Source organism: Cebidichthys violaceus, unplaced genomic scaffold (assembly GCF_023349555.1).
Source record: "Cebidichthys violaceus isolate CVI_PGR_0920_01 unplaced genomic scaffold, fCebVio1.0.p SCAF_1, whole genome shotgun sequence".
Lineage (NCBI taxonomy): Eukaryota > Metazoa > Chordata > Actinopteri > Perciformes > Stichaeidae > Cebidichthys > Cebidichthys violaceus.
The window spans coordinates 7952350-7966450 of record NW_027176262.1 but is presented as its reverse complement, the minus strand read 5'-3'; the positions used below and the strand labels follow the sequence as shown (position 1 = coordinate 7966450).

Genomic DNA, 14101 nt, shown 5'->3' with positions numbered 1-14101 from the left:
GATCTGGACTTTCTTTGCCTCATGTTTTTAACATCAGGGAGGGAATGGACACATGGTTGAAGTTTTGTTGATTCATTTTAGGTCAAAGTACTTCAAATAGTATGTTTTTTTAAGTGTCAGGAAGCGCGTTGGTCCTTGGAGATATTGGACAGGGGAGGTACTGTACTGTAGAGGACGAGTAATGTCAATAACACCTAATGAGATAAGCAGGAATAGGGACTCGGTGGCCGATGTTTGTCTGTGGAGAACACAAGAACATTCAAGCAGATGTCTGTAACTTGATGGGAAACCATTATCACCACCATTCCACCACTCTCAGGAGACCAACACTTTCCATTTGTTTCTGAACTATGAATTTGAAAGATATGATAGTATTACAAAGCTGAATGCAAAAAATTATTTTCACAAGATGGCACAAAAAAACTCTTTCAGAGAAAAACTGATTTAAAAAGTGATGAAGAAAGAAGGAGTGTACAATACTTTCAAAGGTATACAGATGTGTTTCCAAACTGTATAGAAGAATGACTCTGTGCTGAGGTAAGTGTTGTGTGTCGTCTATCCTGTCAGTCCATCAGTGAGACGAAGATTGATCATTCAGATTTGTAGGTAAGAGGCTCAGAGGCCACACGAGGAAGTCTGGACTGGTGAATATCGAGGGAAAGGCAGCAGGTGTTTGAGTATCAGGGGACTTGGACCCAGGGGGAGGGTCACAGTGCTTTATAACATTTTTCAAATAAATGATTTGTTGCTTCTATGCTAAAACAATACTTTTTTTTTTTTTTTCGGGTTTCCATGATATTGTGATCTCTTGTCCTTGACCATGTATGTTTGACAGAAAAAGAAACATGGAAGGAATGTTTACCCAAAATTTTTTTTGCAATAATGCAAAAAAATGTATCTTTGATAAAGATGCATTGAGAAAAAAGCCTGACTTGTTTTGATAATGTTGTATTTTTTAGACATTTTGTCTTGGAGGATATAAGGCCCCCTAGTGATATTGTGCAGGTTTTTGGAGACATAGAAATAATTGCATGCATGCTTATGTGTGGGTGGGCGGCCTGTGTAATACATCCCAATGCGTAACAGCTGATCCAAGGCAGAAATGGTTATCTTAATGCACTCATGGGGGAAGAGTGAGACTGTTCAGATTCAAAGTCAAATAGGATGGTTTCCATGAATACAGCCCCTCACCTTTGTGTGGGTCTCAGCTTATGGGATTGTCTTTGGGTTCTGAGAGACAGCAAAGGGCTGTTTACATGCACATGTGCGTTGACTTGAGATATACTGGGTTAATAAAGATATAAACCAAGTGTGCAGATACCATGTGGATTCTTCTTAGTAAATCTATTTACCAGATTTCATCCGTGTAAATCTTGTATTTCGGCACATTTTAATGACATCTTCATGAATCATCATTCTCTTGCCATTTCTAGACTGGGAGAAATGTGATAATTGCCCTGCTGTAAATCTATTTTATGCTACTAATAAGCTCTATTATTCACCTCCCTTACTTTGTCGAACGAACCATATGCATATTCTTTTGGCTGCCTGCACAGCAGACGTATGTTAAGTATATCTACTTATATTTCATTCTAGCTCAATCCCATACGTCTCTCAATTGATGATACATTCTATAGTTACATCTTTTTTCTTGAAGTCAGCTATTCTCGTTCTCATGTTAAAGCCCTTTTACTTCCGAATTACGTTCATTTGATTACCTTCAGGTTTGGCCAGAGACAGAAAGCGTTACCAAGGCCAAGCCACAAAGTCAAAAATAGCAACATTCGGACACCTGGATCATGAAACGGTGTGGATTTCTGTCTTTATTTGAAGCTCCATTCGTGTTAAAAGTTTTCTTTGAGGGTACAGTTAAAACAAGGATTCTATTTTGGAATGATGACGAGTTCTGGCAGTGCACTTTGGTCACCACATGCTAGGCATCGCTAACTTTACACTCTTTAAGCGTGTCTTTAATGTGACTTTCTGCCTTGTCAACATCATGTTACCCAGAACCGTCTTCAATGCCATGACAGGGCTTGAATTAATGTTTGTTCATATTTTGGTTTCTTTCTCGGCTCGGCATGTTGATGATGATAGCAAATGACACTGAGCTGATATGGGAGGCTCATTAGGGCTGTAAGGAGGTGCTGGATCAAAGTGGGGATGTGATCGGGGTCAGAGCAGCGAGGTTACGGGGCCATGACACTTCCCTATGAGTTAATGAAGATTGCAGAGCAGGGTTGTTTCTCCGTGTGCAGCTACGTGCGTGCGTGCGTGTGTGTGTGTGTGTGTGTGTGTGTGTGTGTGTGTGTGTGTGTGCACGCACATTTTTCAGGTTTAGACGGACGGTGACTTAGATCCCCCAAGGAGAATGTGCTGACCGCTGGACTACTATGCAAGTAAAAGGCCAAGGTGGGGCAATGTAGCCAACTGCAGTGAGCAATGTCACCCTGGCATTTAATTATTCATCAGGAAAAAAATGCACATTACAAAAAGTGCATGCATATAATCTTAACAAGGCCATATAACAACCTAGGAAGACAATTAAGATTGGAAGCTAAAGTCTGCCCCTCCAGGTGACCCAGATAACACTGCCTGCCCTTAGAAATTAAGCGTGGGTGTGGCCTGAAAAAAGAATCATGGCGACCCATCCTTAGTTTCTGAGGTCCTGCGGAATTCTACATATTGCCCTTAAGGGCCACATTACCAACAATTCCACATAAGAAAACATCTATGTATATATTGCAGTGTTAATAGTGGTACTTTGCTTCTATTCTTCTTGCCACAGTGCTGATGCTTTACCTGCTGCAGACTTTTTTAAGAATTGTAGATCAGGAAACAAACTACTTTTCTAACTACTGTAGAAGAGAAACATTTGTTCTGTGAGCTTGTTTACCTCAGCTGCTGTTCTTCCTTTATGGTTTGTTTCACCTACTGTAACAAATGCATTCATATCGCCCTTCCTCTCCATTGGAAAGATACAGTTGTGGTCAAAAGTTTACATACACTTGTAAAGAACATAATGTCATGGCTCTCTTGAGTTTCCAGTTATTTCTACAACTCTGATTTTTCTCTGATAGAGTGATTGGAACAGATACTTCTTTGTCACAAAAAACATTCATGAAGTTTGGTTCTTTCATGACTTTATTATGGGTTAACAGAAAAAGTGACAAAATCTGCTGGGTCAAAAATATACATACAGCAACATGAATTAGCAATTTTGGTGACTTAGAAAGTTGTGTCAATGAAATGAGCTTCATAGCATGGCCTCTTAACTTCTTGTGAGTGATTATGAGTGACTACAAATGGTGACTTCTCTGAGGCCATTTAAATAGGGCTCATTGGATACAAATGGCCACAAACGCTACAATGGGAAAGTCAAAGGAGCTCAGCATGGATCTGAAAAAGCGAATCATTGACTTGAACAAGTCAGGAAAGTCACTTGGAGCCATTTCAAAACAGCTGCAGGTCCCAAGAGCAACAGTGCAAACAATTGTTTGTAAGTATAAAGTGCATGGCACTGTTTTGTCACTGCCACGATCAGGAAGAAAACACAAGCTATCACCTGCTGCTGAGAGAAAATTGGTCAGGAGGGTGAAGAGTCAACCGAGAACCACCAAAAAGCAGATCTGCCAAGAATTAGAAGCTGCTGGAACACAGGTGTCAGTGTCCACAGTCAAGCGTGTTTTGCATCTCCATGGACTGAGAGGCTGCCGTGCAAGAAGGAAGCCCTTGCTCCAAAAGCGGCACCTTAAGGCTCGACTGAAGTTTGCTGCTGATCACATGGACAAAGATAAGACCTTCTGGAGGAAAGTTCTGTGGTCAGACGAAACAAAAATCGAGCTGTTTGGCCACAATGCCCAGCAATATGTTTGGAGGAGAAAAGGTGAGGCCTTTAACCCCAAGAACACCATGCCTACCGTCAAGCACGGTGGTGGTAGTATTATGCTGTGGGGCTGTTTTGCTGCCAATGGAACTGGTGCTTTACAGAGAGTAAATGGGATAATGAAGAAGGAGGATTACCTTCAAATTCTTCAAGATAACCTAAAATCATCAGCCCGAAGGTTGGGTCTTGGGCGCAGTTGGGTGTTCCAACAGGACAATGACCCCAAACACACATCAAAAGTGGTAATGGAATGGCTAAATCAGGCTAGAATTAGGGTTTTAGAATGGCCTTCCCAAAGTCCTGACTTAAATCCCATTGAGAACATGTGGACAATGCTGAAGAAATAAGTCCATGTCAGAGAGCCATCAAATTTAACTGAACTGCACCAATTCTGTCAAGAGGAGTGGTCAAAGATTCAACGAGAAGCTTGCCAGAAGCTTGTGGATGGCTACCAAAAGCGCCTAATTGAAGTGAAAATGGCCAAGGGACATGTAACCAAATATTAGCACTGCTGTATGTATATTTTTGACCCAGCAGATTTGATCACTTTTTCTGTTAACCCATAATAAAGTCATGAAAGAACCAAACTTCATGAATGTTTTTTGTGACAAAGAAGTATCTGTTCCAATCACTCTATCAGAGAAAAATCAGAGTTGTAGAAATAACGGGGAAACTCAAGAGAGCCATGACATTATGTTCTTTACAAGTGTATGTAAACTTTTGACCACAACTGTATATGGGAAACACACGTGGTTGTATTAATTCAGCACCACCCTTCCAAACTACCGTGTTTCGCGTCGCATCAATTAAAACAATCTGAAGAGGGAATCGATAATGCATGTCACATGTTCAACTGGACACAATTTTGCCCTAATGGACTGCTATAGTTGTGAGCCATTTTATGTTAATGTATTCTTTGTGCATGATTATTCATGTGCACGCATATGGAGACAGGGACATTCTATCTGAGCAGTAGGGGCTGTTTATCATATATCCATGTCTGTTTAAAATACTGGCCAAGTTATCCACGCTCCACCGGTGTTGTGAATCAGATAAAATACAGTGTAGGAATAACTGACAATTCCCTAAATAGACCGACAGGCTATGCTCCTCTGAGTCTACTCGTTTATGTTGAAACTGTTGAAAATTGTTTTCAGGTTTTTTACCAGAGGGCTTTGGAGCACATCTACGTTGGCTTTTGCTTATTAGTAGTCCATTTAACTGTATGTGTTTTAGATTAACCCTTGCATAAATGCTTAAGCGTCAGGGGATTGAGGGAATGGGACATTACACTGCTACTATTGTGCCCACAAATCCTAAATATTAAAAACCTAAGTTACAAGCTTGGTTATGATCCCCTGTTTATTAAAGAAAAGCCATAGGCAACTGTGAGTGAATTTCAGTAACCATCTGCAGACATGGACGTCTCATGTGTTCTTCATCTACATAGGCAAGCTGGCAAACATTGTGTGTCTGTAAAGCTATAACTCCTGCTGACTCCTGTCCTTTTCTTTCCAAATTGTCTCTCCAAGTTGTGCTTCTGAAATGTCCTGTTATTCAAAGATAAACAAACTATTGCTCAACAAACAGCTAAGGGGTCCCATTAAGTCATTTACCAGATGGGGGATGCAGCTTAATAACTTTTCTTTTCCTCTCTCTCTCTCTCCTTAGTCTTCCTCGTTGACAGGGGGTTATCATGCAAGTCCATGCATTACCAATTCCTTTTTCTCAACCAAACATACAACACTGTATCATCTGTGAAAGGTTTGGCTATGTTGTTGCCATGAGGCAGTAGCAGCAATTTGATCAGTTTCTTCAAAGATCAGGCAAAAGTTTGTGCAAACATCCTTGGACATTAAATTAAATACTGTGTACAGGAACATTTAGCATTTGCTCTTGCTTTCCACTTGAGATAATACTTTATAGTGGGAATTATTTCTCATAAAGTACTCATTGATGCCCATCTGCAGGCATCAGGGATTCCTCTTACTTCTTGCTAATACACACACCATTTCTACTTATAGCAGAAGTATGAAACAATATCAGGGGTGCATGCATTTTTATCATTGGCCCAGAATGCAACAGAAAACTGTTTTAACACCAACGATTTTGGTAAAGTTGACAACAACTTAATGTGTAAAAAGATAGAATTAACCATGTGGAGTGTTTTGATAGATTGAAGTTCACACCACATAATTAACAAACAAGTTTATTCTGTAAACTCAAATTAATTTCTAAAACTACATTTTTGCAGAAACCAACAACAAATCTTTCCTGTTATAGATTTTTAGCCAGTGATCAGTCTAATATGAAAGTGATACTGGTAGCCATATTAATGTCTCATATGTCACAGATTGATCATAGTAGCACTTTTACAAGTATAAAAAAAGTCTAATATGTTTGAAGACACTCTTTGGCGGTGATGCACAGCTAATTGGCATCATTATACAGCACAATAACAAGGAGCCTGAGGGTTTTTGCTGGAGTACAAGAGCTGAAAAAGGAACAAACCTGGAAACCATTTCACCTTCAGAGACAAGTAAGAACATGGGACGAAAAGCAAGTCCATGAAAATCGTTTTTATGCTTTACAGAGCAAGTCAACATGAGACTTAATCGATGCAATGAAGTGAAAAGGTAGAAGATTCTGGGGACAGGATAAAATACTTAATCTCGCAACATGTGGGAAGATGCAAGTCATAGCGTCGGCTGTTTATTTTATTAGCCTCCAGGAGCTCATTGATTCTTAAAGATTGGCAACAGACTCGCCAACGACAGTTCCGTTGTTTTACTTCTGGGAGCTCCCTGACAAAGCATATCTGTCACAGAGATTGTGTAGAGAGGTCATGCTGCACAAAGTGATGAGTAAAAGTGAACGTTGTAAAAGTTTTATTGATTTTCTTTCTGCTGAAAAGAGTAAGAACTAAACAACACATGAAGGGACTCCTCAAAGAGCGAGAAAAGTTAGCTGAAAGGAAACCTTTCTTTTTTTGGAAAATGAGCATTATGTTAGTAAGTGTGTCCTTTTAATCCTTTTCTTTCAGATGTTAACGAATGTGAAGTGGATGAAGGCAGCTGTGAGGGGTACTGTTGCAACACCATCGGCAGCTACTACTGCAAGTGTCCTGAAGGCAGTCGACTGGGGCCAGATGGCAAGGCATGCCATGGTAAGAGCTGGCATGCTACGTACATAATAAGAATAACATATTTTCTAGATGTGTAAAGTGAATATGTGTTTGGATAATACATCAAAGTCATCTCTTTGAATGAATGTAATGGTCCTTATGATGGTGCAGAAAGGTCAGGTCATTAAATTTGAAATATCTTGCCTAAGTTGGCCAACTTAAGACCTACTTAACCGGCTAGACATCAGGCTGTAAAGGGCTGAACCAACCACACTGGCAGCTTTCTAATAAGCTTCTATTCTCAGATAGCAGGCTTTCTCAGTTTGGCCATATCATCTGACAGAAATATGCTGAGTTAGTGTTGGGCACTGAGGCCCATTTGTTCTTGAGAACTACAGGTGTGAACAAGTGCCCCTGACCTTTAACCCTTAAGACAGGATATTGTCACCTAGTAATAATTTAAAGTCTGAGACCTAACCAGTGGAGAAGACAAACGGAAGCAGCTTCAGCAGCTGTGAAGTTATTTTACAGGCTTTTGTGTGAATTGTATGTGTGGTCTTATTTATGAGGAAAGACAGCAAGTTTGTATTTGAAGTGGTGAAGAAAAATAAACCCGTGAAGGAGTTTTTAGAAGGGTTTTTTCTTTCTTTTTTTTCCTTTTTTTAAACTTGGAACTTTCAATATTAGTTAACCGTTCTGAAAACTGACAGATGTGTAAGATCACTTCCTTTGGCATTTAGAGTCCTCTGAGTTGCCTCTCTGCACTGCTGTTTTTAACCTTAATTCAGATTAAAACGTGATCAAATTTGTAATTTGATCATATTGGTCATACTAATCACTAAAGCAAACACACACATTAAACCCTATGACACTACAATGTTGGCTCTCACATCAGAGTGCCTCTGATCCTCTTTTGTTTTTGATAAATTCAGTTCCTGTGGCGTTCATTTAAAGACCACCTGTTCACTTTTTTCTGCCCACCAAAGCAGCGCTCCCAAATGTTTAGTCTGTTTTAGATGCTAACTCAGCAGCTCAACAGCCAGACGGTGTCACAGCATATCATTCAGCCTTCGTGCCCCTCGACCTCCGACATCCCAACTCCTGCTGCTGCTGCCCCACACACCACCTCACCCAACACTGAAAAGCAGCCATTGTGTGTCTGCCATTGAAATCCTCTCCCACGAGGAGACCAATAAGTATATTAACCTTTACAAAACTCCCCCCAGCGTCTATTGTTTTGTGTGTAAGGCATTCTCTACAATAGCTGCCAATGTGTTAAAGTACAATGGCAGGACGGTTCATGAACATGTTATTCTTCATCGCAGGTTGCGTGGTGATTATTAATGTAGCACAGATGTCTAAATAAATTAGGCAAAAAGGATATAAGTGACTTAAATCCTATCTAACTAATCTATGTGCAGAATACAAAAAGATTGTTTTATTGGTGAAAGGCCTCCACTTTGACACCCCCCCCCCCCCCCCCGTAGCTCCTATTATTGGAAACCAGCTAATTAAAATAGTCAAGATCATTTTGGAGACGGCTGTTCCCACGGGGCTGTCAGAGCGGTGAAAGTGCAGGGAAAGACGAGCCCACGCTAACTATTAAAAAATGATTTCTAATATTTGCACTACTTAGTAAATCCTTTAACCTATGAGGAGTGATGGATGCTCAAATAAAATGAACCACATGCTTAGTGTTAGTGTTAGTAAGGGAAATTGCAACATTGTTTTCCCCTCCTTGTACACATCTCCTCTGTCATCAGTGCGAACCGAAAAAAGCCAGAGTCAGAGATGACAACTGGAAGAAGGTTAGGGAGGATTTGTGATGTGTTGTCCAGATGTGTAGCCTGATTGTCCTTCAGTAGATTGTTCAGGTATGTTGTCTTCTCAGCTTGCTTCTGTCTCTGTGGAACACAAGCTTCAGTCTGACACACTGCTATATGCAAGTCTCTCCTGTGCAGGAAATTGATTGCACCCATGTTACTGCACGGACAGCGTGATAAGCCATTCATCATTCAACCCAAAGACATTAAACATGTGCATTTTTATTCTAGAGGAGTCAGGACACAAGGTCAGTTTGGTAAAGCACACTGAACTGTTCAGGTTTTCAGTCAGGTTTCTGTATTTTCCCTCACTATTAAAATGGGAAGTGGTGACAGTAGGTTTTAAACTTGACAGCTGAACTGTACACGTAATACTCAAAAGTAGATGTCTGCAAAATTGAAAACTTGAGATCTGGTCAAATTGATACAATTACAACTCTTTAAATCTGTAATACTAAAAATGTGTTTTTCATTTTCCACTATTTGGCACTAGGAGACTATAAATGACACAATAAATGCCTTGTTTCTCAATAGCGGCTCAATTTAACCTTCCATTCATTTCCGCAGTATTTTCCTACTATTGACTGAAGCTCTCAATCTGTTTAATCTGTTCAAATTGTTCTACCGAGCAGAGAGGGCATTTATGGGCTCAGTGGTTCTTGTTAAAGTGCAGTCTTGTAGTTTATGGCAATACTCAGTTATATGAATAAATAGTTGTCTTAATGAGCATTTGTCTGTGCATAGTTATGAGTATGTGTATGTGTGTTCAGATGTAAATGAGTGTGAGGAACTCAATGGAGGATGCCAGCAAACGTGTGTCGACACACCAGGCTCTTATCACTGTGAGTGCAGCGAAGGCTTCCGCATGCACACTGATGGTCGGACCTGCATCGGTAAGTACTAAACAGAAGTATTTATTGCACTTGTGGAGTGGAAAAATTAGGCTCCTGTGGTTAGATAGTTGCTCCGTAGAGGAATAGTTCAATTGTTTTAGATATATGCTCATTGGCTTTCTTGTCAAGAGTTAGATGAAAAGATTGATGCTATTCTTATAAATGCATGTTATACAAATATTATAGAATATTCATATTTTAGAACCGCAACTACCAAGTCTGACAGTGTCAGCCAGTGTGTGAGAACACCTAGATACATTTCCCCCATCTCTGTATTTGAATTAATGCAGCAAAACTTTAGGAGTGCTTGGCTTCCATGATTAATCTTAGTGTCTCGTGGGAAATTCAGACTTGAAAGGGGAAATATAGGCGATAAAACACTTTCCCCCCATTTTAGCGCCATAAAACCTGAAGGTAAATAGAGAATTTATTACTTGAATTCAGAACTCTTCTGTTGCTTGTGGTCTTATTTTTCATTCTTAATACTCCTATTTTTTGACTGCAGCTTTGTGGTAAAGGATGGAGACCGCGGGATAGCTAATTGTATCTGTTTAAATCATCAATGTTAGAAGCCAGCCGTTCTCTCCGTTTTACAGCCCGTCTGTGTCATCATGTCTGTGTTTAAAGCACCCAGACGGCACACGGCTAATATTCATATTTGGCACATCATTAAATCACAGGAGTAATGGGATGGAAAGATAATTAGAGTGACCAGGGGTAATGCTTGAATATCATTTTCCAGTTTCCAGCCTTTACTCAAGAGTTCCATAATTTAACAGCTGCAGAGTTTGAGGTGTCAAAGCCATTTTAGAGTGCCAACAAATGCAATTGTACCTGTCGTACTATGTGAGTTCAGATTTGAAATATCCTATAACAGAGTTTCATCAACTAATTCTGTAACTGGGCACCAGAGCTGATGTGTGTTTTTGCTTATTTACCATCTGTGTTCTTGTCTCTGTCTATCGTTTAAGCTGTGAACTCTTGTTCGGTATTGAATGGTGGATGTGAGCACAAGTGTGTGGACATGGGGAACAATCACTACAAATGTGACTGCCGAAAGAACTATCAGCTGAAGAGAGATGGGAGACACTGTGAACGTGAGTCCTTTTGCCAACAGATGTTCTCATAGTGTGAGAATATATCAGAAAAATCGCTGGACCAACTGGACTTCATTAGAGTAGGTTATCTTTCTGAAATGAGTTAGGTGCTTCTCATGTTGCAAATTGTATCAAATTACAGCAAAAATAAGATTTTTGTTGCTACAGCTAGAGTGCAAGGTAGGGAGAGTGGAAAAGGAATTTGAGAAGCAGCTTTGGAAACAGAAGAGCAGGAATTCAGATTACTCCTCCTGGATTCCACAATGTTTGTGTTAGTTTTATGGATCTTTCAGATATCATAACCAAACTCACTTTTGTAATGTTTCTGAATAAGAAGCTGCGCGTGCAGGAGTTAAACTTATATGTTAATCTGGAGTTGAGATATCTGTGCTCATGAACTAACCGGTAAGGTCAGAGAATCACCTGCTGGGCTGACTTGCCTTCATTTTTGTGTATATTTTTGTGTGTCAGTGAGGGACCCCTGCGAGGACAGGAATGGAGGCTGCTCCCAGCTGTGTCTTTCAGAGGACGGCCGGGTTCACTGCAGCTGCCGACCTGGTTTTACTCTGGCTGGAGATGGCAAGAACTGTGAAGGTGAGGAATCGCACTCTCTTACACACACCCAGACTGTATGCACACACACACAAAAAACAGGCTCAAAAATACCTTTCCCTGGAATCTGCTACAGTTTAACAGAATCGCATTTATGATTTTTCCGTTAGTTAAAGCCACGATAAAACTCTGTTTGAAAGCAAATCCTCACTACAACAGACCCGTATTGATTTGAGAGGCTGATGTTGGAAACTTTTCTTGCTAACATTTATCCTGCTCCACCTGTGAGGGAAAAGAGAAGCCAGAGAAATCTGAGACCTGACAGAGCCTTCCGGCTGGAGAAGCTTTTTTCACGGGAATATTGCCTTATGCTCGCTTAACAGTATGTGTGTTTGGTTTATTAGCCTCTAGTGTACGAAAACCAGCTCCAAACAAAGACAGCGTTAAGTTTCTCTTTATCTCAGCCCTTTACAGGCAATACTACCTGTCCCCAAGGGCCTGAGACCTTTAATATTTGTCGCACATATGTTTGTTTCAAAACGTGTGTGTTGCTGTTACAGTATGAACCATAATAACCCGGACCCTTCTGGTCCTGAGAGTAAACTGCGATTTAGCCAACAGGGTTAGGTTACTTAATTCTAGTGAAAGAGGACAAGAAGACATAGATCAACTCTGAAATGCCCTGGGATATGTCTCAATATGACCTAGAGATAGATTCTAGTGTTGTGCAACTTTGGAAAACAGATAGATCTTTGATATGAACTTTGCCGCCATGCCTTTTTTATGTGATATTTTGTTTTGTCTTTTCGTGTGTCCTACAGACATTGATGAGTGCAGTTCAGGCCATGCCAAGTGTTCCCATGGCTGTGTCAACATGCTGGGCTCCTTCAGCTGTGTGTGTCGTCTGGGCTTTGAACTTGGTGCCGACGGCAAACAGTGCTACCGTAAGTAAAGGCCATCGAAATTAACATTAGTCTTCCACAAATTACAGCTTTACTGTTGAACACATTAACTTGTGCAAATGAGCAAATCCCTCAAATAACCGAAAACGTACTTATCTTGTAAATAAGAAAGGAACGAAACTGGAATGCATGTATTCAATGGTGTGGATGCAACACCTTATAAACAAAACCAAAAATAAATAAACTAAAGACAATCTTGATATAAGATCACACCAGCTGCGACGCCAAATCAGGACAGGGGCATAAAGTGGGGGGGCTAATGGCCCCTTACTCACTTCTTATCCCCATACTTCCAGAACTCTTACTCTGACCACACTCATCTTGAACTAGACCTTCATTTTGATCTCAACTGCACATCTGCAAAGTTTTGAGACTGCATTGTAGACACAATCTTCCCACGGACTGACAGATATATAGACACCTAGCAAAGTACTCAACCCCGTCCCTGTGCTCGTTCCTGATACAGTCGGTGTCTCCAGGATCACATTTTGCTATCATGACTCACACGCAGACTCACAAGATGAAAGCAATACAAGCATCTGCATCTGGTAATAACCATAATCATGAAGAAGTACACCGCCAATCATGTCATGTCATTGCTGACCAGTTGCAATTTCAACTTATTTGTACAGCAAATGTTTCACACTTTTTTTGGACAAAAATAAGCATATTACGTGTAAGAATTCTCCTTTCCTACTAAACATCAAGAGTTTTAGGATATTTTGGGATGGCAATGATAATAACACTCCTCACTTAATACATTGAAAATGTCCATTCTAAATTCATTGCAGTAATAGGCAAGTGCAGATAAAACAGCAGACATAATTCATTTGTAATTTAAACTATATCTGTGCTTAAGAATGTTTTTTTTTTCCTCTCCTCAATTGTCCTAATAACGGCCCCATAACGCTGTCCTTATGTTGCAGCTCTGCACTTTAATTGTGGCTTTGGTACTGTCTCCTCCAGGCATTGAGATGGAGATCGTCAACAGCTGTGAGAAGAACAATGGAGGTTGCTCTCATCACTGCGAGCACACCACCAATGGCCCGCTGTGCTCCTGCAACCACGGTTACCAGCTGGACCGGGACAGGAAGACCTGTGTAGGTAAGAACTCCTCTTCCTCTTTTATTGTCATTCACTTTGTGACTCTCTGCTTGTGTCTTTGTGACCATCTGTTGAAACCAACCCTATACCACTGCGTGCCTTTCTCAGACAGCGATGAGTGTGTCAGTGGGGAGTCCTGCTGCCGTCACTTCTGTAGAAACTACCCGGGTGGCTACGAGTGCAGCTGCAGAGCTGGCTACAGACTGAATCCAGACGGCTGTCGCTGCGATGGTGAGAGGGTTAGGTTGTTAGCGTGGGCCTTTTTAGTGTTCTTTGTGTTATGGCACAATTGGGCCAGACACAAATTCTCAGTGGTCGCTTACTAAGCGATTGCTCAGAAATGAAGCCTTTCAAGGCCATTTCATAGCAGAAAACAATAAAAACCTGTTGTGTTCAAACCTCCATCCAATGACAATGGCTTCACTTGGGTTTTGCTATCATTGTGACCCTTTCATTCTCTTAGCTGTGTGTTGTTTGTGTATTCTTCTGTCAGACATTGATGAGTGTCTGGCAGAGACGTCAGACTGTGAACACGACTGCGTCAACACCCTGGGAACATACGAGTGTTTCTGTGATCTGGGCTTCCGCTTGGATCAGGACCAGCACTCCTGCATTTGTGAGTGACATAAGTATTGCAGTTATTCTTGGATCGAATAGTTT

The 14101-nt window shown here is 40.7% G+C and overlaps 1 protein-coding gene across 1 annotated transcript in view; it reads left to right on the top strand.

Annotated features, from left to right (window-relative positions):
- Positions 1–14101, top strand: part of egfem1 (EGF-like and EMI domain containing 1) — a 55947-nt gene that overhangs the window by 12337 nt on the left and 29509 nt on the right. Inside the window, exons 5-12 of the mRNA XM_068708946.1 lie at positions 6930–7052; positions 9604–9726; positions 10698–10823; positions 11295–11417; positions 12197–12319; positions 13304–13441; positions 13550–13672; positions 13935–14057. Coding sequence (XP_068565047.1) covers positions 6930–7052; positions 9604–9726; positions 10698–10823; positions 11295–11417; positions 12197–12319; positions 13304–13441; positions 13550–13672; positions 13935–14057 — 1002 coding nt within the window. The remainder of the gene's footprint in view (positions 1–6929; positions 7053–9603; positions 9727–10697; positions 10824–11294; positions 11418–12196; positions 12320–13303; positions 13442–13549; positions 13673–13934; positions 14058–14101) is intronic.